The 22,168-nt window shown below is 44.9% G+C and overlaps 1 protein-coding gene and 1 long non-coding RNA gene across 2 annotated transcripts in view; both read right to left on the bottom strand.

Annotated features, from left to right (window-relative positions):
- LOC139240785 (zinc finger protein 419-like) overlaps window positions 1-22,168 on the bottom strand; it is a 70,393-nt gene that overhangs the window by 18,293 nt on the left and 29,932 nt on the right. The window contains exons 7-9 of the mRNA XM_070869261.1: window positions 17,946-18,316; window positions 12,146-12,336; window positions 229-299 (exon numbers count right to left, since the gene is read on the bottom strand). Coding sequence (XP_070725362.1) covers window positions 229-299; window positions 12,146-12,336; window positions 17,946-18,316 — 633 coding nt within the window. The remainder of the gene's footprint in view (window positions 1-228; window positions 300-12,145; window positions 12,337-17,945; window positions 18,317-22,168) is intronic.
- Window positions 13,263-16,227, bottom strand: LOC139240830 (uncharacterized). Its single transcript, XR_011588744.1, has 2 exons — window positions 15,917-16,227; window positions 13,263-13,450 (listed from the first exon to the last, which is right to left on the bottom strand). It is a non-coding gene; the product is annotated as an uncharacterized lncRNA (long non-coding RNA).

The following is a 22,168-nucleotide window of genomic DNA, read 5'->3' as shown; positions in this document are numbered from 1 at the left end:
CAGATACTGACAGGTCGGCTGTGAATATCTGGTTAATGTGTGAGTGGGATCCTGTATCACTATATCCTTCAGATACTGACAGACCTGCTGTGAATATCTGGTTAATGTGTGAGTGGGATCCTGTGTCAATATATCCTTCAGATACTGACAGGCCGGCTGTGAATATCTCGCAGTTTATTTCCATCTCGACACTTAGTGTGATCAGAATTACTGTTCACACTGAATTACCTTTCTGGTATTCTCTTTCGTAGTCTTCTTGGTAGCTTCATTGTTAAAGTGCGGCTTAAAGATTCTCATCTCTTGAAAGAAAAGTAACACAACAGTGCTGATTGAGATAATCTCAGATTGCAGTTTATTTATGTTACCAACTGACGATTTCAAGAATATCTCGTGTATTCCAGACCAAAGAAGAATCAACACATTATGCAGTTAAAATTAGAAAAATAAAACTGACATTATATATATCAGGTTAAATGTGGTCAAACAATTTACTTATCTTTCCAACTCTCCAAACCTTCAAAGTAATGGCCTCTTGACAGTAATTGTTTACTTACAGCTGGGCAGACTGGTTATAATCAGGGTGGTAAAAAAAACACATTTAATACTTTAACAAAGAAAACACATCCAATTTACGTGGTGGGTTTTTCACAAGAAGTTTCAGTGTCCAATCCTTATCCGAGTCACTAGATTCACACACACAGGGTATGCCCCCTGCTGGGTCTTGACATGAATGTGGCTTTGGTACCTTCAGTCCTGTGAAAATTAAAATATTCCATCGTCTACAGTTGATGATTGCCTGTATTTAATTGGGCTTCACTTACTGATGTAAGGCATCTGTTGAATCGAACCATTTTAGAATAAGGTCAGATATCCTCCTCGTCTTTCTTGACCTGACTGCAGCTTTTGATACGGTTAACCACTCCATCCTCCTCCAACACCTCCCCACCGTCGTCCAGCTGGGTGGGACTGCACTCGCCTGGGTCCATCCTTATCGATCTAATCGTAGCCAGAGAATCACCTGCAATGGCTTCTCTTCCCACCCCCACATCGTTACCTCTGGTGTTCCCCAAGGATCTATCCTTGGCCCCTCCTATTTCTCATTTACATATTGCCCCTTGGCGACATCATCGGAAAACACAGCGTCAGTTTCCACATGTAGGCTGATGACACCCAGCTCTACCTCAATACCACTTCTCTCGACCCTTCCATGGTCCCTGAATTTCCAGACTGCTTGTCCCACATCCAGTTCTCAATGAGCAGAACATTTCTACAATTAAATATTGGGAAGACCAAAGCCGTTTTTTCAGTCCCCGCCACAAACTCCGTTCCCTCGACACCGACTCCAATCCTCTCCACAACTTCTGTCTGAGACTGAACCATCCTGTAGGCAACCTTGGTGTCATTTTTGACCCTGAAATGAGCTTTCGACCACATATCCGCAGCATAACTAAGACTGCCTATTTCACCTCTGTAACATCGCCCATTTCCGCCCTTGCCTCAGCTCATCCACTGCAGAAACCCTCATCCATGCCTTTGTTACCTCTAGACTTGACTATTACAATGTACCCCTGTCTGGCCTCCCACATTCTACCCAGTGTAGACTTGGGGTCATCCATAATTCGGCTGCTCTTGTCCTAACACGCACCAAGATCCGTTCAGCCAGCACCTACATTGACTCCGGGTTTATCAATGTCTCAATTTCAAAATTCTCATTCTTATTGTCAAATCCCTCCATGGCCTCGCCCCTCCCTATCTCTGTAATCTCCTCCAGCCCCACAAGCCCTCCCCCCACCCCGAGATATCTGCGCTCTTCTAATTCTGCCCTCTTGAGCATCCCTAATTATAATGGCTCGACCATTGGTGGCCGTGTCTTCTGTTAGCTAGGCCCTAAGCTCTGGAATTCACTGCCTAAACCGCTCTGTGTCTCTACCTTGGTTGTAATCGAGCAAAATTCCCTGGATTCTGGAGAGGTCCCAGCAGATTGGAAAACCACAAATGTCATGCCCCTATTTAAGAAAGGAGGGAGACAGAAAGCAGGAAATCATGAACTAGTTCACCTAACATCTGTCATTGGGAAAATACTAGAGACCATTATTAAGGAAGTAGAAGTAGGACATTTAGAAAATCATAATGCAGTCAAGCAGAGTTAACACAGTTTTATGAAAGGGAAATCATGTTTGACAAATTTACTGGAGTTCTTTGAGGATGTTATTATCAGGGTGGATAAAGGGGAACCAGTAGATGTTGCGTACTTCAATTTCCAGAAGGCATTCGATAAGGTGCCACATAAAAGGTTACTGCACAAGATAAGAGCTCACCCGGTTGAGGCTAATAAATTAGCATGAATAGAGGATTGGCTAATGAACAGAAAACAGAGAGTTGGGATAAATGGGTCATTTTTAGGTTGGCAATCTATAACTAATGGAGTGCCACAGGGATCAGTGCTGGGTCCTCAACTATTTACAATCTATATTAATGACTTGGATAAAGGGACCAAGTGTAATGTAGCCAAATTTTCTGATTATACAAAGGTGGGTGGGAAAGCAAGTTAATAAGAACATAAGAAATAGGAACAGGAGTAGGCCATAAGGCCCCTCGAGCCTGATCCACCATTCAATAAGATCATGGCTGATCTGATCATGGACTCAGCCCAACTTCCCTGCCCGCTCCCCATAACCCCTTATCCCCTTATTTTTTAAGAAACTGTCTATTTCTGTCTTAAATTTATTCAATGTCCCAGCTTCCACAGCTCTCTGAGGCAGCGAATTCCACAGATTTACAGCCCTCTGAGAGAGGAAATTTTGCCTCATCTCTGTTTTAAATGGGTGGCCCCTTATTCTAAGATTGTGCCCCCGAGTTCTAGTCTCCCCCATCAGTGGAAACATTCTCTCTACATCCAACTTGTCAAGCCCCCTCATAATCTTATACATTTCGATAAGATCACCTCTCATTCTTCTGAATTCCAATGAGTAGAGACCCAACCTGCTCAACCTTTCTTCATAAGTCAACCCCCTCATTCCCTGAATCAACCTAGTGAACCTTCTCTGAACTGCCTCCAAAGCAAGTATATCCTTTCTTAAATATGGTAACCAAAACTGCACGCAATATTCCAGGTGTGGCCTCACCAATACCTTATATAACTATAGTCCCTGCTTTTATACTCCATCTCCTTTGCAATAAAGGCCAAGATACCATTCACCTGATACCTCCCTGATCACTTGCTGTACCTGCATACTATCCTTTTGTGTTTTATGCACAAGTACCCCCAGGTCCGCTGTACTGCGGCACTTTGCAATCTTTCTCCATTTAAATAATAACTTGCTCTTTGATTTTTTTTCTGCCAAAGTGCATGACCTCACACTTTCCAACGTTATCCTCCATCTGCCAATTTTTTTCCCATTCACTTAGCTTGTCTATGTCCTTTTGCAGATTTTTTGTGTCCTCCTCACACATTGCTTTTCCTCCCATCTTTGTATCATCAGCAAACCTGGCTACGTTACACTCGGTCCCTTCTAACAAGTCGTTAATATAGATTGTAAATAGTTGGGGTCCCAGCACTGATCCCTGCGGCACCCCACTAGTTACTGGTTGCCAACCAGAGAATGAACCATTTATCCCGACTCTCTGTTGTCTGTTAGTTGGCCAATCCTCTATCCATGCTAATATATTACCCCCAACTTCGTGAACTTTTATCTTGTGTAGTAACCTTTTATGTGGCACCTTGTCAAATGCCTTCTGGAAGTCGAAATACACCACATCCACTGGTTCCCCTTTATCCATCCTGTTTGTTACATCCTCAAAGAACTCCAGCAAATTTGTCAAACATGACTTCCCCTTCATAAATCCATGCTGACTCTACCTGACAGAAGTTGTAAGATCCAAACAATATGCAAAGGGATATCGATAGGCACAGTGAGTGGGCAAAAATTTGACAGATGGAGTATAATGTGGGAAACTGTGAGGTCATCCATTTTGCTAGAAAAAATAAAAAAGTAAATGATTATTTAAATGGGGAGAGATTGCAAAATACGGTGGTACAGAGGGGTCTGGGGGGGGTTCTTGTACATGAAACTCAAAATGTTATCATGCAGGTACAGCAATTAATTAGGAAAGCAAATGGAATGTTGGTCTTTATTGCAAGGGGCATGGAGTATAAGAGTAAGGAAGTCCTGCTACAATTGTACAGGGTGTTGGTGAGACCACAGCTGGAGTACTGCATACAGTATTAGAAACATAGAAAATAGGTGCAGGAGTAGGCCATTCGGCCCTTCTAGCCTGCACTGCCATTCAATGAGTTCATGGCTGAACATGCAACTTCAGTACCCCATTCCTGCTTTCTCACCATACCCCTTGATTCCCCTAGTAGTAAGGACTTCATCTAACTCCTTTTTGAATATATTTAGTGAATTGGCCTCAACAACTTTCTGTGGTAGAGAATTCCACAGGTTCACCACTCTCTGGGTGAAGAAATTCCTCCTCATCTCGGTCCTAAATGGCTTCCCCCTTATCCTTAGACTGTGTCCCCTGGTTCTGGACTTCCCCAACATTGGGAACATTCTTCCTGCATCTAACCTGTCTAACCCTGTCAGAATTTTAAACGTTTCTATGAGGTCCCCTCTCATTCTTCTGAACTCCAGTGAATACAAGCCCAGTTGATCCAGTCTTTCTTGATAGGTCAGTCCCGCCATCCCGGGAATCAGTCTGGTGAACCTTCGCTGCACTCCCTCAATAGCAAGAATGTCCTTCCTCAGGTTAGGAGACCAAAACTGTACACAATACTCCAGGTGTGGCCTCACCAAGGCCCTGTACAATTGTAGCAACACCTCCCTGCCCTTGTACTCAAATCCCCTCGCTATGAAGGCCAACATGCCATTTGCTTTCTTAACCGCCTGCTGTACCTGCATGCCAACCTTCAATGACTGATGTACCATGACACCCAGGTCTCTTTGCACCTCCCCTTTTCCTAATCTGTCACCATTCAGATAATAGTCTGTTTCTCTGTTTTTACCACCAAAGTGGATAACCTCACATTTATCCACATTATACTTCATCTGCCATGCATTTGCCCACTCACCTAACCTATCCAAGTCGCTCTGCAGCCTCATAGAATCCTCCTTGCAGCTCACACTGCCACCCAACTTAGTGTCATCCGCAAATTTGGAGATACTACATTTAATCCCCTCGTCTAAATCATTAATGTACAGTGTAAACAGCTGGGGCCCCAGCACAGAACCTTGCGGTACCCCACTAGTCACTGCCTGCCATTCTGAAAAGTCCCCATTTACTCCTACTCTTTGCTTCCTGTCTGACAACCAGTTCTCAATCCATGTCAGCACACTACCCCCAATCCCATGTGCTTTAACTTTGCACATTAATCTCTTGTGTGGGACCTTGTCGAAAGCCTTCTGAAAGTCCAAATATACCACATCAACTGGTTCTCCCTTGTCCACTCTACTGGAAACATCCTCAAAAAATTCCAGAAGATTTGTCAAGCATGATTTCCCTTTCACAAATCCATGCTGACTTGGACCTATCATATTACCTCTTTCCAAATGCACTGCTATGACATCCTTAATAATTGATTCCATCATTTTACCCACTACCGATGTCAGGCTGACCGGTCTGTAATTCCCTGTTTTCTCTCTCCCTCCTTTTTTAAAAAGTGGGGTTGCATTGGCTACCCTCCACTCCATAGGAACTGATCCAGAGTCAATGGAATGTTGGAAAATGACTGTCAATGCATCCACTATTTCCAAGGCCACCTCCTTAAGTACTCTGGGATGCAGTCCATCAGGCCCTGGGGATTTATCGGCCTTCAATCCCATCAATTTCCCCAACACAATTTCCCGACTAATAAGGATTTCCCTCAGTTCCTCCTCCTTACTAGACCCTCCGACCCCTTTTATATCCGGAAGGTTGTTTGTGTCCTCCTCAGTGCATACCGAACCAAAGTACTTGTTCAATTGGTCTGCCATTTCTTTGTTCCCCGTTATGACTTCCCCTGATTCTGACTGCAGGGGACCTACGTTTGTCTTTACTAACCTTTTTCTCTTTACATATCTATAGAAACTTTTGCAATCCGTCTTAATGTTCCCTGCAAGCTTCTTCTCGTACTCCATTTTCCCTGCCCTAATCAAACCCTTTGTCCTCCTCTGCTGAGTTCTAAATTTCTCCCAGTTCCCGGGTTCGCTGCTATTTCTGGCCAATTTGTATGCCACTTCCTTGGCTTTAATGCAATCCCTGATTTCCCTTGATAGCCACGGTTGAGCCACCTTCCCTTTTTTATTTTTACGACAGACAGGAATGTACAATTGTTGTAGTTCATCCATGCGGTCTCTAAATGTCTGCCATTGCCCATCCACAGTCAACCCCTTCAGTATCATTCGCCAATCTATCCTAGCCAATTCACGCCTCATACCTTCAAAGTTACTGTTCTTTAAGTTCTGGATCATGGTCTCTGAATTTACTGTTTCATTCTCCATCCTAATGCAGAATTCCACCATATTATGGTCACTCTTCCCCAAGGGGCCTCGCACAACGAGATTGCTAATTAATCCTCTCTCATTACACAACACCCAGTCTAAGATGGCCTCCCCCCTAGTTGGTTCCTCGACATATTGGTCTAAAAAACCATCCCTTATGCACTCCAGGAAATCCTCCTCTACCGTATTGCTTCCAGTTTGGTTAACCCAATCTATGTGCATATTAAAGTCACCCATTATAACTGCTGCACCTTTATTGCATGCACCCCTAATTTCCTGTTTGATGCCCTCCCCAACATCACTACTACTGTTTGGAGGTCTGTACACAACTCCCACTAACGTTTTTTGTCCTTTGGTATTCTGCAGCTCTACCCATATAGATTCCACATCATCCAAGCTAATGTCCTTCCGAACTATTGCCTTAATTTGCCTTAATTTGCTCCTTAACCAGCAATGCTACCCCACCTCCTTTTCCTTTTATTCTATCTTTCCTGAATGGTCTCCTTATTTTAGGAGGGATACACTTGAATTGAAGGCAGTTCAGAGAAGGTCACAAGGTTGATTCCAGAGATAAAGGGGTTGTCATATGAATAAAGGTGGACCTATACTCATTGGAGTTTAGAAGACTGAAATGTGATCTTATTGAAATGTGTAAGATTCTGAGGAGATTCAGTTCTGATGAAAGGTCATCGGCCTGAACATAAGAACATAAGAAATAGGAACAGGAGTAGGTCATATGGCCTCTCGAGCCTGCTCCACCATTCAATACGATCATGGCTGATCTGATCATGGACTCAGCTCGACTTCCCTGCCCGCTCCCCATAACCCTTTATCCCCTTATCGTTTAAAAAAACTGTCTATTTCTGTCTTAAATTGATTCAATATCCCAGCTTCCACAGCTCTCTGAGGCAGCGAATTCTACAGATTTACAACCCTCTGAGAGAAGAAATTTCTCCTCATCTCTGTTTTAAATGGGTGGCCCCTTATTCTAAGATTGTGCCCCCGAGTTCTAGTCTCCCCCATCAGTGGAAACATCGTCTCTGCATCCACCTTGTCAAGCCCCCTCATGATCTTATACGTTTCGATACGATCACCTCTCGTTAACATTAACTCTGTTTTTCTCTCCACAGCTGCAGCCTGACCCACTGAGATTTTCAGCATTGAGGGCTAGATTTCCCACTTTTAATGCAGATCGCCCAAAAATGGGCGTTATTTCCGGTGTGGGCGGTAAATATGGGTTTTCAGATCGCCAAATTATCGCCAATTTTCAAACCCCCTAGTTTCCATTTTAAAAAATGAGTGTTACCGAGAGCGATCTGAAATGGGCGTTAGCGTTAAATTTCTCTGATCTTCTGCCGTAAAGTGTCGCCGTTTCCCACGATTCAGGAAATCAGGAGGTCATCATTACATGTGCAGAAGAGGAGACAGAAAGAGAGGGAGCAGAGAGGGACTGAAAGCGTGTGTGGGTGTGGTGTGTGCTTGTTTGGCTGTTGTGGGAGACAGGAGGGAGATTCACCAGCAGCTAAAAGCCTACTAAGCAACAAGAATGTAGTTGGCACCGAGTTTTTGTCCAACAAATAATATATAACATGGAAGGGGTGGAGGAGACCCTGGAGCTGTTCGCCAGGAACAGTGGTGGCAGAGGGTTCTCCGTGGTACCGGAGCGTGGCACTGCACCCCAAGGTGCCGTACCCACATTGCCAATGACACGAGAGCCAGGAGGACGATCTTGATTGTGGCTCGGAGCACGTTCCCACATCGGGACCGTCCTCTCCTGTATCCATCCAAGCAGCGGTTCTGCCGTTATCCCCCCCAATTGAAGCATTGCCTGAGGAGCTCCTCGGCCAGGCGGCTGGAGTCAGGAGGGGAAGGGCTCGAGGTGGGGTGGGGAAGCAGGAGGGGAGAAGGGAAGTGAGGTGCACGGCCGCAGGTGTTGTCTGGGGCATATTTTTAGGTGGCTGCTGCTATTTTGGTGGGAGGGTCGGAGCAAGGGTTTGCATTTGTGTTCTGTTTTGCGGGAAATGGAAACTATTGTAATGATGTAAATGTGATAAATTTGTTGTGGGGTGGGGTTGGTTTTTACGGATATACTTATGATTTCAGACAAATGGTCGGATTAAATGTTTTTTATTTAACATAACCTTGTTGCGCATTGTCTCAGATAGAAACATAGAAAATAGGTGCAGGAGTAGGCCATTCGGCCCTTCTAGCCTGCACCGCCATTCAATGAGTTCATGGCTGAACATTCAACTTCAGTACCCCATTCCTGCTTTCTCGCCATACCCCTTGATCCCCCTAGCAGTAATGACCTCATCTAACTCCCTTTTGAATATATTACACACTGGTGATTCCTTAACATGAAAGGGTATAATTACACCTAACTTGAATCAACTTAAACTTTAACTGTCACCAAGGTGATGCACACCATTGATGTATGACCTGCACACCCAGCGGTGTTGCAGCTTGGTAAATACCACCAACATTCTTTCAAGCAAAGTACTCATTTGTGAGCTGCTGACGTAAGAGTCTTGCAGCTATGTAGCCACCACAGGCCCTTTCCTGCGATCTAGAGGGGGGCGGGGGCATGGTTTCATTGTCAGCCTGAAGTCAGCGTTCATCTCCTCGTCCTCCTCTTCCTCTCTCTCCTGAGGTGGACTGTCAGACCCTTCTGACAATTTTTGTCCCCTGCTGATAGCCAAGTTGTGTAGCATGGAGCACAACACCACGAATTGAGCTACCTGGTCAGGGTGGTATTGGAGCTCGCCTCCTGAGTGGTCCAGGTATATAAATCGCTGCTTAAGCACTCCAATTGTTTTCTCGATGATATTGCGAGTGGATCTGTGGCTCTTGTTGTATCGCTTCTCGGCTTCAGTGTGGGTGTTACGCAGGGGTGTCATCAGCCAAGTGGTGAGGCCATATCCTTTGTCAGCAAGCACCCAGCATTGACCTTTGTGGCTGACTGGTAAACATGTCAGATACAGCGCTCTCATGCAGGATGTGAGCATCATGGATGCTGCCCGGAAATTTAGCATTCACTGCCATAATAATTTGCTGGTGGTCGACAACGAGTTGCACATTCAGGGAGTGGAATCCCTTGCAGTTCCTAAAAACCTCTGCATCCTAAAAAAGTGCACGCATCGTGATGTACGTACAGTCTAATGCTCCCTGCACCTTGGGGAAGTTAGCAATTTGGTAGAATCCTAAAGCCATCTCAGTCTGAGCTTCCCTGGTCATAGGAAAGCTGAGAAAGTTCATCCTGTGTGTGCAAAGGGCTTCAGTGACCTGTCTAATGCAGCAATGTGTGGCATGCTGAGATATAGTGCAAATGGCACCAGCTGAGGCCTGAAAGGAACCCGACGCATAGAACAGAAGTGCCGCGGTGACCTTGACCTCGACGGACAGTACAGTCCTGATGATGCTGGCAGGCTGCAGATCTCCCCTGATCAGCTGACATATCTCACTGATAACCTCCTTGTGGAAGTGTAGTCTCCTAAGGCAGGTGGTGTCGGACAAGTTGAGGTAAGACTGGTTCTCCCTGTACATGCGGGAAGTGTAATGTCTGGTCCTCATCAGTCTGGCACGTCTTACATTGGGCACATAATGCTGTCGAATGTACCTTCTGCCATCTCCAGTCTGGATCATGTGTGTGGTCATCGAGAGGCTGAGAAATGACAGGCCCCATTCCAATAGCTATCACTATTACACCGATTGTTCACAAACAATAAATGTCCCAACTAAGGCACCAAAAATAAATTCCAATTGTCCACAGTAAGATGTTTGTTCAGATGTTCACATCACCTCAAAAGACTCCAGAGTACATCCAATCTCCCCCGAAGTTGAAGCAGAGCAGCCTTTTAAATGATTCGATCTGTGATTTAGAAAATGTTGTCCATATCGCTGAGAGTAGTTCCGGTCAGTTCAACTTATTCACACAGTTTTTTTCGGAAAGAGATATTGTCGGCGAGATGTGTCAGGATGGGCGATTTTCTGAGCATTAGTTTCGACAAATGTGATATTTACGACAAAAAACAGTGGCTGGGCGGTATTATTAAATCTTGGCATTAATTATGTGCCGAAAGTAGGTCGTTGGTGTCGCCCATTCTGATTTTTCCACCCAAAAAAGTGGGCGGACGGTGTTATTTTTTATCGGCATTACGTACATGCCGAAAGTAACACTCGGCGATAAGTGACCGAGAAATGAGCGTCACTTTCCATTTTGCGGCTAAATGGACAATATATGGGCTTTGCACCTCATTGCAGCATTAAAATGGATGTTAAGTGGGCGGTATGCATGCAAAAATAATGGAAAATCTAGCCCTATCTGTTTTTATTTCAGATTCCAGCATCCACAGTATTTTCCTTTTATAACATTCTGAGGGGGCTTGACAGGGTAGATGCAGAGAGGATGTTTCCTGTCATGGGGAATCTCGAACTAGGGAGCATAGTCGCAGAATAAGGGGTCGGCCATTTAAAACGGAAACGAGGAAGAATTTCTTCTCTCAGAGGATAGAATACCTTTGGAAATATCTACCCCAGAGAGCTGTGGAGGTTGGGTCATTGAATATGTTTAAGGTGGATATAGATAGATTTTTGAACGATAAGTGAGTCAAAGGTTATGGGGAGAGAGTGGGGAAGTGGAGTTGAGGCCAAGATCAGATCAGCCATGATCTTATTGAATGGCGGAATGGGTTCGAGGGGCCAGATAGCCTACTCCTGCTCTTATTTATTATCTTCTTTTGTTCTGATGGACCTCTCTTTCCTCCTTTAAGACGCTCTTTAAAACCTACCTCGTTGACCAAGCTTTTGGTCACCTGCCCTAATGTCTCATTATGTGTCTCGGTGTCAATTTTTTTGTCTTATAATACTCCTGTGAAATGCCTAAGGATGTTGTACTACGTTAAAGGCACTATATCAATACAAATTGTTGTTGTTTTAAGAGCAGCACAGAGGCTTTTCTTTCGTCAATGGCATCTGGATTTAAATCCAGCCCAGACTGATGGGATGAAAAGGAACCTTTAATGTTACACTGGGGTGCTGGGAGCACGTCACTCAGTCCCATGCTCTCTAAGAGCCCTGTTTTCCCAGGTTTGCCTTTACGAGCATGCCACTGATCCCCATTGGACCCACTGGAGAATGAAAGGAAGGAGATTTACATTGTGACAGCTGACGGTCACTCTCAGTACCGAGGGAAAGGAGGGTCCTTGATGGTATCTGGGATGTAGAGATTTCCTCACTTGTTCCAACATTTCCTGTTTTTATTCTTCATTTAGGATTTAATGATAATCATTTATTGTTTTTGCACAAAGGGCGTAGGAAAAGACATGCAGGTACAATAGGAGGTGTTCTGATAGTCAGCGGAGATCCAGATCAGCTATGCTGTTCCCACATCACAAGCCGACCAACACACAGACAGGATTTTATTCAAGGCAATTAAATGAACGTTCAGTGAATCACAGGTTGGAGGTGTTGCATTTCCTGGTATACATTCCTCATGTGTGCCAGCCGCAGTGAGATGGAACATCCCAGGCAAAATGTCTACACCACAGCACAGAATATCCACTGGGGTGTAATATTGGAAGAATTGTTTGCCAATGTGAATGAGAATGTTCAGGAGAGGAAGGGAGAAATGTTGAAAACAAAAAAATAATTGATTTTGTACAAACCTATTGCAATCATGATTTCAAAGTTCTGCTGCACATTCTTATATCGGATGTCTACCCACTCACTGAGCTCTGCCCAATCATCGTTGGAAAGATATACAGCAATGTCTTTAAACTTTTCAAGATACTGCAGACATAAGTGAAATTTCTGATTCATCTCGGCATTAAATCTGTAATCTTCACAAACTAAGGCTCTACAAATGTAAGATTAGCTCCGCTGTCAGATCACTCCAATCTTTAAAAGAATACCCTCCACACCACTTGAATGGGCCGGCACAGCCAGTCTTTATTGGGGGCCATCAATATCATGGCAACGTGATGTTGAATGGTCTTGAAGGGAAGTTGTCTCAAGACCTTCTACAATCAGTGTTGGTGCTACCATGCTCCAGAGGGTGTCTGAGAAGGCAAAACAAAATGGCTAAAATGCTCCTACACACCACCCCACTTCCGAATTATTCTTCCTTACGACTGTAGTCCTTACTACAAGGGGGATCAAGGGGTATGACGAGAAAGCAGGAATGAGGTACTGAAGTTGCATGTTCAGCCATGAACTCATTGAATGGCGGTGCAGGCTCGAAGGGCCGAATGGCTGACTCCTGCACCTATTTTCTATGTTTCCTCACCTTTTTTCTGCTCACATGCAACATTCCCCAGCTAATTGTAGTCAAACAACTTGCAGCAGGTTTTCTGGCACTGCTGTTTTTGAGCCAGTTGTTCCAGGACACCCATAGTGAATGCCTCTAATCCCTCCCCCTCAGTGTGACATTATCCACACTCACCCCAACGTCATAGTCGAGATCAGTCTGGTAACTTCAAGGAACACAGCAAAAGACCATTCAGCAAGCTTCACCATGTTGTTAATTGTAGTAGATTTAATCCTTTAAACTTGTTGTCCTCACTTTCTCCATTCACTTAATAGCCATACAACCCAATATCTTTCCCCTTTTAAATACCTGAATTAAATCTGCACCAATGGCCTCCTGTGGGAGTGCGTTTCACATTCCCACAACATGTTGCATTAAGAATTATTTCCTGGATTACCTTTACAACAGCTGAGTTGAAATTTAAAATGGATGCCATTGATTACGTATTCCCCAATGATAAACATGAGTTTTAGAAATCTTTTTTAGTCAATTCCCTCTTTAATTTTTACTCAGGATATGAACAATGCTGACAAGACCATCTTTAATGCCCATCCATAGTTGCCTTGAGAAGATGGTGCTGGGCTTCTTTTTGAACATCTCGATCAGATCACTCCTCATCTTTTGGGAGGTCACAGAAAGAATGATCCGTTCCTGAAATGGTCGCCTGGGGAGGGTGACAGAGGCAAAAAAAAATAATGAATTAATTTGAACAGTTAGGTATTGTGAAAGGGAATCTTAAGTTTCTACTGGAGGATAAGTTTGATGGACCAATATTAATGTTAATGATCCAATCTAAACACTGGGGAACTCACCCTCTCCCTACTGACAGTATTAATGTGATTGGGGTCTTCTGGGACTGAGCAGCTGAACCTTCCCCATCTCAAGTTGCAAACAACCCATTGATGCAGCATTTTCTTTCTGGTTTCCATTTCAAATCTCCCTCCATCTTTCAACAACAACATTTATTTATATAGCATCTTTAACGTAACACAACGTCCCAAGGCACGTCACAGCAGTGATCCAAGACAAGAGATAAATTTGACACCGAGCCAGAGAAGAAGAAATTACAGCAGATGGTCAAAGAGGTAGGTTTTAAGGAGTGTCTCAAAGGAGGAAAGAGAGGTAGAGAGGCGGAGAGGTTGAGGGAGCGAGTTCCAGAGCTTGGGGCCCAGGCAGCCGAAGGCACGGCCACCGATGGTGGAGCGATTATAATCAGGGATGGTCAGGAGGGCAGAGTTAGAGGAGTGCAGACATCTCGGGGGGTTGTGGGGCTGGAGATTACAGAGATAGGGAGGGGCGAGGGCCATGGAGGGATTTGTAAACAAGGATGAGAATTTTGAAATCAAGGCGTTGCTTAACCGGGAGCCAATGTAGGTCGGCGAGCACAGGGGTGATGGGTGAGTGGGACTTGGTGCGAGTTAGGACACGGGGCACAGGGGTGATGGGTGAGTGGGACTTGGTGCGAGTTAGGACATGGGCTGCCGAGTTTTAGATCACCTCCAGTTTCCGTCGGGTAGAATGTGGGAGGCCAGCCAGGAGTGAGTCGGAATAGTCAAGTCTGGAGGTAACAAAGGCAGGGATGAGGGTTTCAGCAGCAGATGAGCTGAGGCAGGGTGGAGACGGGCGATGTTACGGAGGTGGAAATAGGCGGTTTCAGTTATACTGCAGATATGTGGCCGGAAACTCATTTCAGGGTCAAATATAACACCTGGGTTGTGAATAGTTACCTCCGATTTGTTCTTCTCAGACATAGCCTTGTCCTCTTCAGTACCTTCCCTGTCACTCTTAGTTTGCTCTCCCTTCCTGAGCTTGGCCACCTTATTCACTCAACTTTGCCCCAATGTTTGTGCCCTTGTCGAGCCCTGAGTCTGTTCAATGGTTGTGCCCCAGGTCTGTTATTTGTGGCTTTTGTGTGAGGTGCCGGACTAAAGTGAAGCGCAATGTGAGTGAAATCCTTTGCTCTCAGCAGCAGTGTTTAGTTTGGCTGCACTAATATGTGAAGCGCTGTTTTGTTGTGACTTTCCCTGAGAGTAAGACGACCCGAGTGTGTGACTAAAAGTAACCCTGCCAGCTCCTGTCTCTCCTCAGGATATTTTTTTTTTCTTGTCAGAAATAAATTATTGACCCAATGTCTAAACTATGAAATAGAGGCGGCATCGCCGGGCAACGGGCAGAAAGTGGGAGGCTGCAGGAGGGGGAAGGTGGTGTGCGGCTGCACGGGCGGATTGTCAACCGTGTGAGGGATATTCAGGTCATAAATTGTATTTCAGAGTTTGGTCATTGGGTCAATAATTTATTTATGACAAGAAAAGGAGCAAAATATCCTGAGGAGACAGGAGCTGGCAGGGTGACTTGTAGCCCATCACCTCACACAAAAGCCACAAATAACAGACCTGGGGCACAACCATTGAACAGACTCAGGGCTCCACAAGGGCACAAACATTGGGGCAAAGTTGAGTGAATAAGGTGGCCAAGCTCAGGAAGGGAGGCAAACTAAGAGTGACAGGGAAGGTACTGAAGAGGACAAGGCCATGTCTGAGAAGAGCAAATCGGAGGTAAGGTGCTGGGAGATTTGAAATGGAAACCAGAGAGAAAATGCTGCATCAATGGATTGTTTACAACTTGAGATGGGGAAGGTTCAGCTGCTCAGTCCCAAAAAATCCCAATCATGTTATTTTTAATTATCAGGACGAGGAAAACGGTCGACTCTGAACTCCAGCGTCCAACAAGACACAAGTCTTCTCTGCTGGTCTGAAGGGGGAGGGAAGCTCTTCTATCATTTTGCCCCACGGGATGTTTTACTACATTAAAGGCACTATACAAATGCAAGTTGTTGTGTGTATCCAGTCATTTACATAGTGCCCTTTCTCTCACTACTTTTATTGCTCGATTACTTTGAGGCAATTGATGAAAATGACCGGAGTTTTGTTGTAGGAAATAGTGCAGTAATTAATGATTATTCATCATACTCTATAATATATATTTATATATAATCCAGCAGACGATAGTCATTTGCTCAAACTCCCGGCCCACAGTGTTACTCGGAGTGAGGTGACACCAGTTGTAACCGAGTGAAACATTCGCTTTTACTTTGAGTTTTGTTCAGCGTTACTTCGGCACCAAAACTCACCGTCATGTTCGGGTATCTCCGAGCTCGGGTCAGAGCGTCGCTTTTGTGCCGGTGACATCCGACACTTCTGGGCTCTTATGTTTGCAGCCTGCGTTCACTCAGCACTGTCTGTATTGGGGAGGGGTGCTCCGGGACCCAGGGCTTGGCCACTGATGCCCATTGCTGCCTGTATTTGGTTGTATTTAGTGAACTGAAGGCACTGATCAAATGCTCGACCTAAATCGCTCACCTTTCACTTTCGGTTAACATGATATCGGAGACCCGTAAGTTGCATTGATCTTTCGGAGTTTATTCGGACGGTAAATCCTTTCCTGCCGTTGTATTACACAACCGTCTCGTCACTTTAACACCGCCTCAGACTTACAAAGCACAATTTTGTGCCCTCGATCGCTATCTATAGCCGGCTAGAGGCTAAAGTATATTAACATTAAATAAACTGCTCAATGACAATTAATCTGATCACAATTTGCTTGTTTAATAATATTCGAATAACACTGTACAACAACACAGATTTTACTGGGACAATGTAGACATAGGTCAATCAGTTTGCATGGAAACATTTTAAATACAATACAGAATAATACAAACTAAAGCACATTTCAGTCTGTCGAGCCTGTGTTCAATAAATTACACGTTTCAACACATCCAACATTTCAATTTTCAAATTCAGCTTCTGCTTAATCTTTTCTCGTCACTTTCATAAAGTTTGAAAACTCCAATAACAGCATTTTACTGAACATCTGTTCACAAATTCTCATTGTTAATAAATATAGCGACTGAAAAATTGTTTCCAGAGTGGGTCTGAAATTCAGCCTCCCGATAAGGCCTCTGCCCGCTGGAAAGCGGTGGCCATGTGGTGGTGTCGAATGGCCGCCAATTTTTGGTCGATTGTCCGCCGCTCACAAAATTCTCCTCGGGATTTTTCCGGCGGTGACCATATCCATCCTGCTCCCCCCTTCTTCCGCCCCGCTGCTGCCGAAGCCTCCGAAGTGCGTCATCAAAGGGCACAACACCGATGTCCCGCCCCAGATGCAAAATTCAGGTGAGAAAGTCTTCCGGCCCCCGGTCGGTGCCCTCGACAGCTTTTTCTGTCAGTGCACTGTGTTTCAAATTGCGGCGCGGCCACCATTAAAGGGGAGGGCGCACTGCCACGGCCACCATTTTATGTTTTTCCCCGGCCGACTGCTAGATCGGTCCGAAAATTGTACCCCCAGGTTCGGCCAACCCGCCAGCAGGCAGCCTTGCACCCGCTCTCGGGTACCAGACCACTGACCAGGCCGAAACCCTCCCTGGTGGGCCCAGTGGACCCAACTTAAAAAGATGCCGAGCTCGCAGCGGCCCTCCCCTTTAACTGAAGGGGAGAGATGTGACGCACAGCGAGATGACGTCACCAGCCCGATGCTGATGACTGACAGTAACGGAGACTCCGTTCCCGCCCCCATTTCCAACCCCATTATGACCGACTTCTGCCCCGCTCGAAAAAAACAACAAAGAGCTGAAATTCGCAAGTTGGGCCACTGCATCCATTGGAAAACACAAAAAAACAGGAGGGGCGACCCGTTTCAGATGGGCATGAATTTCGCCCACAGTATATATTGTGATGGCCAACTTTACCAACACAGATCTAACCAGACTGCAGAAAGACAGCGTCGATCCCAGCGATCTGTCACCATCAGAATAAAGGGGCTGTGACAGCTCAGTGGGACAAAGACTCTCGGAGATTAAACACATTCTGCAGTTGCTGCAGTTTATATCAGAGGAACATCTTGAAATCCCAGTGGAAGATACAATTTTAGAGCGAGAGGATCAAACATTAGACGACAACACCATCGCCCCAAATCCCCAACCCTCACTGGCAGTGAGCAATCATGGAATGTACCCTTATATTCAATCTTAATCCACACAAATATTATCAAGAGTGAAAGGTAAGAAGTACAAAAATGAGTAATGTTTGAGATATCAAGTGATTATTGAAGGCCATTCAAATAGAAACAAAAATTCAAACTCAGTAAAATTATAAATTAGTTACTGTTCTCTACATTTAAACGGCCTCTCTCCGGTGTGGATCTGCTGGTGTCCATGGAGGCGCCCTGACACTGTGAAACTCTTTCCACATTCAGTGCACTTATACGGCCTCTCTCCTGTGTGGATCCGCTGGTGTAGGTGAAGATCTCCTGATTTTTTTGTATTCTCTGCTTTGGACAGATTGTGCAAACGATCGCTGCCCACTTTCCCGTTGAAAAAGATATTTTGTGCTCGTTGGAGAAGATTGTCCTGCTGACATCTGCCCACTGGATTCAGGATGTCTTCTGATGTGCTTCTGGAGAAAATGTGCAGAAGTAAATGCAACATTGCAATGAGGGCAAGGATGGCACTCATCTCGGTGCACTTGTTGTCCTGCTGGAGAAGGAAGAAAGAGAAATTGTCAGTGTATTGAAACATCTCGAAGTTTCTTTTGGAAGTACAAATGATGATATTTCAGTATTAAAGCAGGGCTCTTAAGATGTTAATTTTGTGAATTTAGAGCCATCTCCTGTGGAAGAAGTGGTGAGGGATCATCAATAGGGCATGTCCATTTAAAGATTACTGTCTAATGTTTCACGGTTCATGTATTCAGTCTGTGAAATCCTCCAAGGAACAAGGTGTACATCAATAACCTTTTAAGTATTGTTATAAACCAGCGTGAAAATCAACTTTGTTAAACAGGGGAAAGAAAATTAAACAGCAAGTGTTGAATAAAAGAGCAGGGGAGCTGGCTGGGAGTTGCCAGTGACCCCAACAGTGCAATGATGCTCATTGTGTCTTTATAAATGCTCAATTATTCAGCTTTCTGATAACATCAATATTCAAAAAATATTTATGTGTATAAAACTCATAAAATGGATACTAACTACCGGTATATAATAAGTAGTCGATTTTCCCTAGCATTGGGCAGTCTCAAGTCAAGCAAGGTTAGAGAATGGGGGAATGACGGGACCAAGGTGTGGAAGGGAGAATGAGGGAGGGGACACAAACAGAAAATGCTGGAAACACTCAGCAGGCCAGGCAGCATCTGTGCTGAGAGAAACAGTTAACGTTTCAGGTCTGAGACCCTTTGTCAGAACTGGAAATGTCAGAGATGTAACAGGTTTGAAGCAGGTGCAGAGGCAGGGAAAGGGCAGAGGGGAGGAATGAACAAAAGGGACGGTCTGTGATCGGGTGGAAGGCAGGAATGATTAAATGTTGCAAATGGGGATGGCAGAATCACAAACAGCTGGTGCCTGAAACAATAGGGGCAGAAGTTTCAGACATTTGCAACATTTGCTGTACTGAGGGAGTGCTGCACTGTCAGAGGTGTCATCTTTCAAACCGTGCTGAACTTTGTCCTTGTGTCCTGGCCAATATTTATCCCTCAATCACATAACAAAAACAGATTATCTGGTCATTATCACATTGCTGTTTGTGGGAGCTTGCTGTGCACAAGTTGACTTGCCACATTACAGCAGTGACTACACTCCAAAAGTACTTCATTGGCTGAAAAGTGCTTTGAGATGTCCGCTGGTCGTGAAGGGCACTATATAAATGCAAGTCTTTCTTGTCTGCTTGTTAAGTTGGACAAGAGCAATCCCATCACCAGACCATTTATCTCATTCCTGTTTGTGGGATCTTGCTGTGTGCAAACTGTGCTGCTGCATTAGCCACAAAACAACAGTGATTGCACTTCTAAAAGTAAGTCATTGCCTCTAAAGAACTTTGGGACATCCTGAGCACATCAAAAGGGCGATATGATGCAATTCTTTCTTAAGCTGAAAAGTAGCAGGATGATATTTAAGGGAGCAGTTCCTGACCTCAGTGCCTATTGTGTGGGAACATCCTTTGTCTCAGAGACAACAGTGCTAGTGACTGAGGATAATTGACACACCAAAGAGTCACTGTAGAGGGATCAGGAGAGGGATCACTTGCTGAATTCACCCCTTCCCAGTCCAAGAGTACTAAGGGCAATGATACCGCCTCAACTACTGTCCAGGTCGGGATACTGGGAACCGGTAAAGCCTGTACAAACTTAGTTACACCTGAATCTTTCATTGCTCTCTATCCCCTATTACAAAATAAAAGTCACAGTCAGTCAATGATCATAGAATCACACAGCACAGTAGGAGGCCATTTGGACCATCATGTCTGTGCTGTCTCTTTGCAGAGCTATCCAATCAGTCCCACTCCCCTACTCTTCCCCATAGCCCTGCAATTTTTTCCTTTTCAAGTATATATCCAATTCCCTTCTGAAAGTGACTATTGAAGCTGCTTCCACCACTCTGTCAGGTAGTCCGTTACAGATCCTGACAACTCAAAAAGATTGTTCCTCATCTCCCATGACCTTTTTTGTCTATTCCCTGTGTCCAGTGGATGTGGTGTATTTGGACTTTCAAAAGGCCTTTGACAAGGTCCCACATAAGAGATTGGTGTACAAGATCAAGGTACATGTTATTGGGGCTAATGTACTGGTGTGGATAGAGAATTGGTTGGCAGGCAGGAAGCAGAGAGTCAGGATAAACGGGTCCTTTTTGGAATGGGAGGCAGTAACTAGTGGAGTACCGCAGGGCTCAGTGCTGGGACCCCATCTCTTTACAATATATATTAATGATTTGGATGAAGGAATTGAGTGTAATATCTCCAAGTTTGCAGATGACACTAAACTGGGTGGCGGTGTGAGCTGTGAGCAGGACGCTAAGAGGCTGCAGGGTGATTTGGACAGGTTAGGAGAGTGGGCAAATGCATGGCAGATGCAGTATAATGTGGATAAATATGTGGTTATCCACTTTGGTGGCAAAAACACAAAGGCAGAATATTATCTGAATGGTGGCAGATTAGGAAAAGGGGAGGTGCAACGAGACCTGGGTGTCATGGTTCATCAGTCATTGAAAGTTGGCATGCAGGTACAGCAGGCGGTGAAGAAGGCAAATGGTATGTTGGCCTTCATAGCGAGAGGATTTGAGTATAGGAGCAGGGAGGTTTTACTGCAATTGTACAGGGCCTTGGTGAGGCCTCACCTGGAATATTGTGTTCAGTTTTGGTCTCCTAATCTGAGGAAGGATGTTCTTGCTATTGAGGGAGTGCAGCGAAGGTTCACCAGACTGATTCCAGGGATGGCTGGACTGACATATGAGGAGAGACTGGATCAACTGGGCCTTTATACATTGGACTTTAGAAGGATGAGAGGGAATCTCATAGAAACGTATAAAATTATGATGGGATGGGACAGGTTAGATGCGGGAAGAATGTTCCCGATGTTGGGGAAGTCCAGAACCAGGGGACACAGCCTTAGGATAAGGGGTAGGCCATTTAGGATTGAGATGAGAAACTTCTTCACTCAGAGAGTTGTTAATCTGTGGAATTCCCTGCCGCAGAGAGTCGTTGATGCCAATTCATTGGATATATTCAAGAGGGAGTTAGGTGTGGCCCTTACGGCTATAAGGGATCAAGGGGTATGGAGAGAAAGCGGGAAAAGGGTACTGAGGTGAATGATCAGCCATGATCATATTGAATGGTGGTGCAGGCTCTAAGGGCTGAATAGCCTACTCCTGCACCTATTTTCTATGTTTTTATGTTAGCAACACTCCTGCCAGTGGAAGCAATTTCTCTCTATCTAGTCTTATTAAAACCCACACATTTTTGAACATCTCTAATAATGCTCCCCTTAACCTTCTCTGCTATAAGGAGAAATACCTCAGCTTCTTTGGTCTCTACACATAACATAAGAATTAGGATCAGGAGTCGGCCATTCGGCTCCTCCAGCCTGCTCCATTCAGTAAGATCGTGGCTGATCTTCGATCTGAACTCCACTTTCCTGCCCGATCTCCACATCCCTTGAAACCCATGGATTAAAATTTCTATCTATCTCAGCCTTGAATATACTCAATGACTCAGCATCCACAGCCCTTTTGGGTAGAGAATTCTAAAAATTCACAACCCTCTGAAGACATTCCTCCTCATCTCAGTCTTAAATGGTCGCCTGCTTATCCTGAGACTGTGCCCCCTAATTCTCGACTCTCCAACCAGGAGAAACTGCCTCTCAGCATCTACCCTGTCACTCCCCCTCAGAATCTGAAATGTTTCAACAAGATCACCTCTCATTCTTCTAAACTCCTGAGAGTACAGACCCAATCTACTCAGTCTCTCCTCAGTGTCAACTGTGGCTCAGTGGGTAGCACACTCGCCTCTGGGTCAGAAGGTTGTGGGAGTGCTGCACTGTCGGAGGTGCTGTCTATTGGATGA

Source organism: Pristiophorus japonicus, chromosome X (assembly GCF_044704955.1).
Source record: "Pristiophorus japonicus isolate sPriJap1 chromosome X, sPriJap1.hap1, whole genome shotgun sequence".
NCBI lineage: Eukaryota > Metazoa > Chordata > Chondrichthyes > Pristiophoridae > Pristiophorus > Pristiophorus japonicus.
The sequence above is the reverse complement of the archived record's forward strand: the minus strand, read 5'-3'. Positions and strand labels throughout refer to the sequence as shown.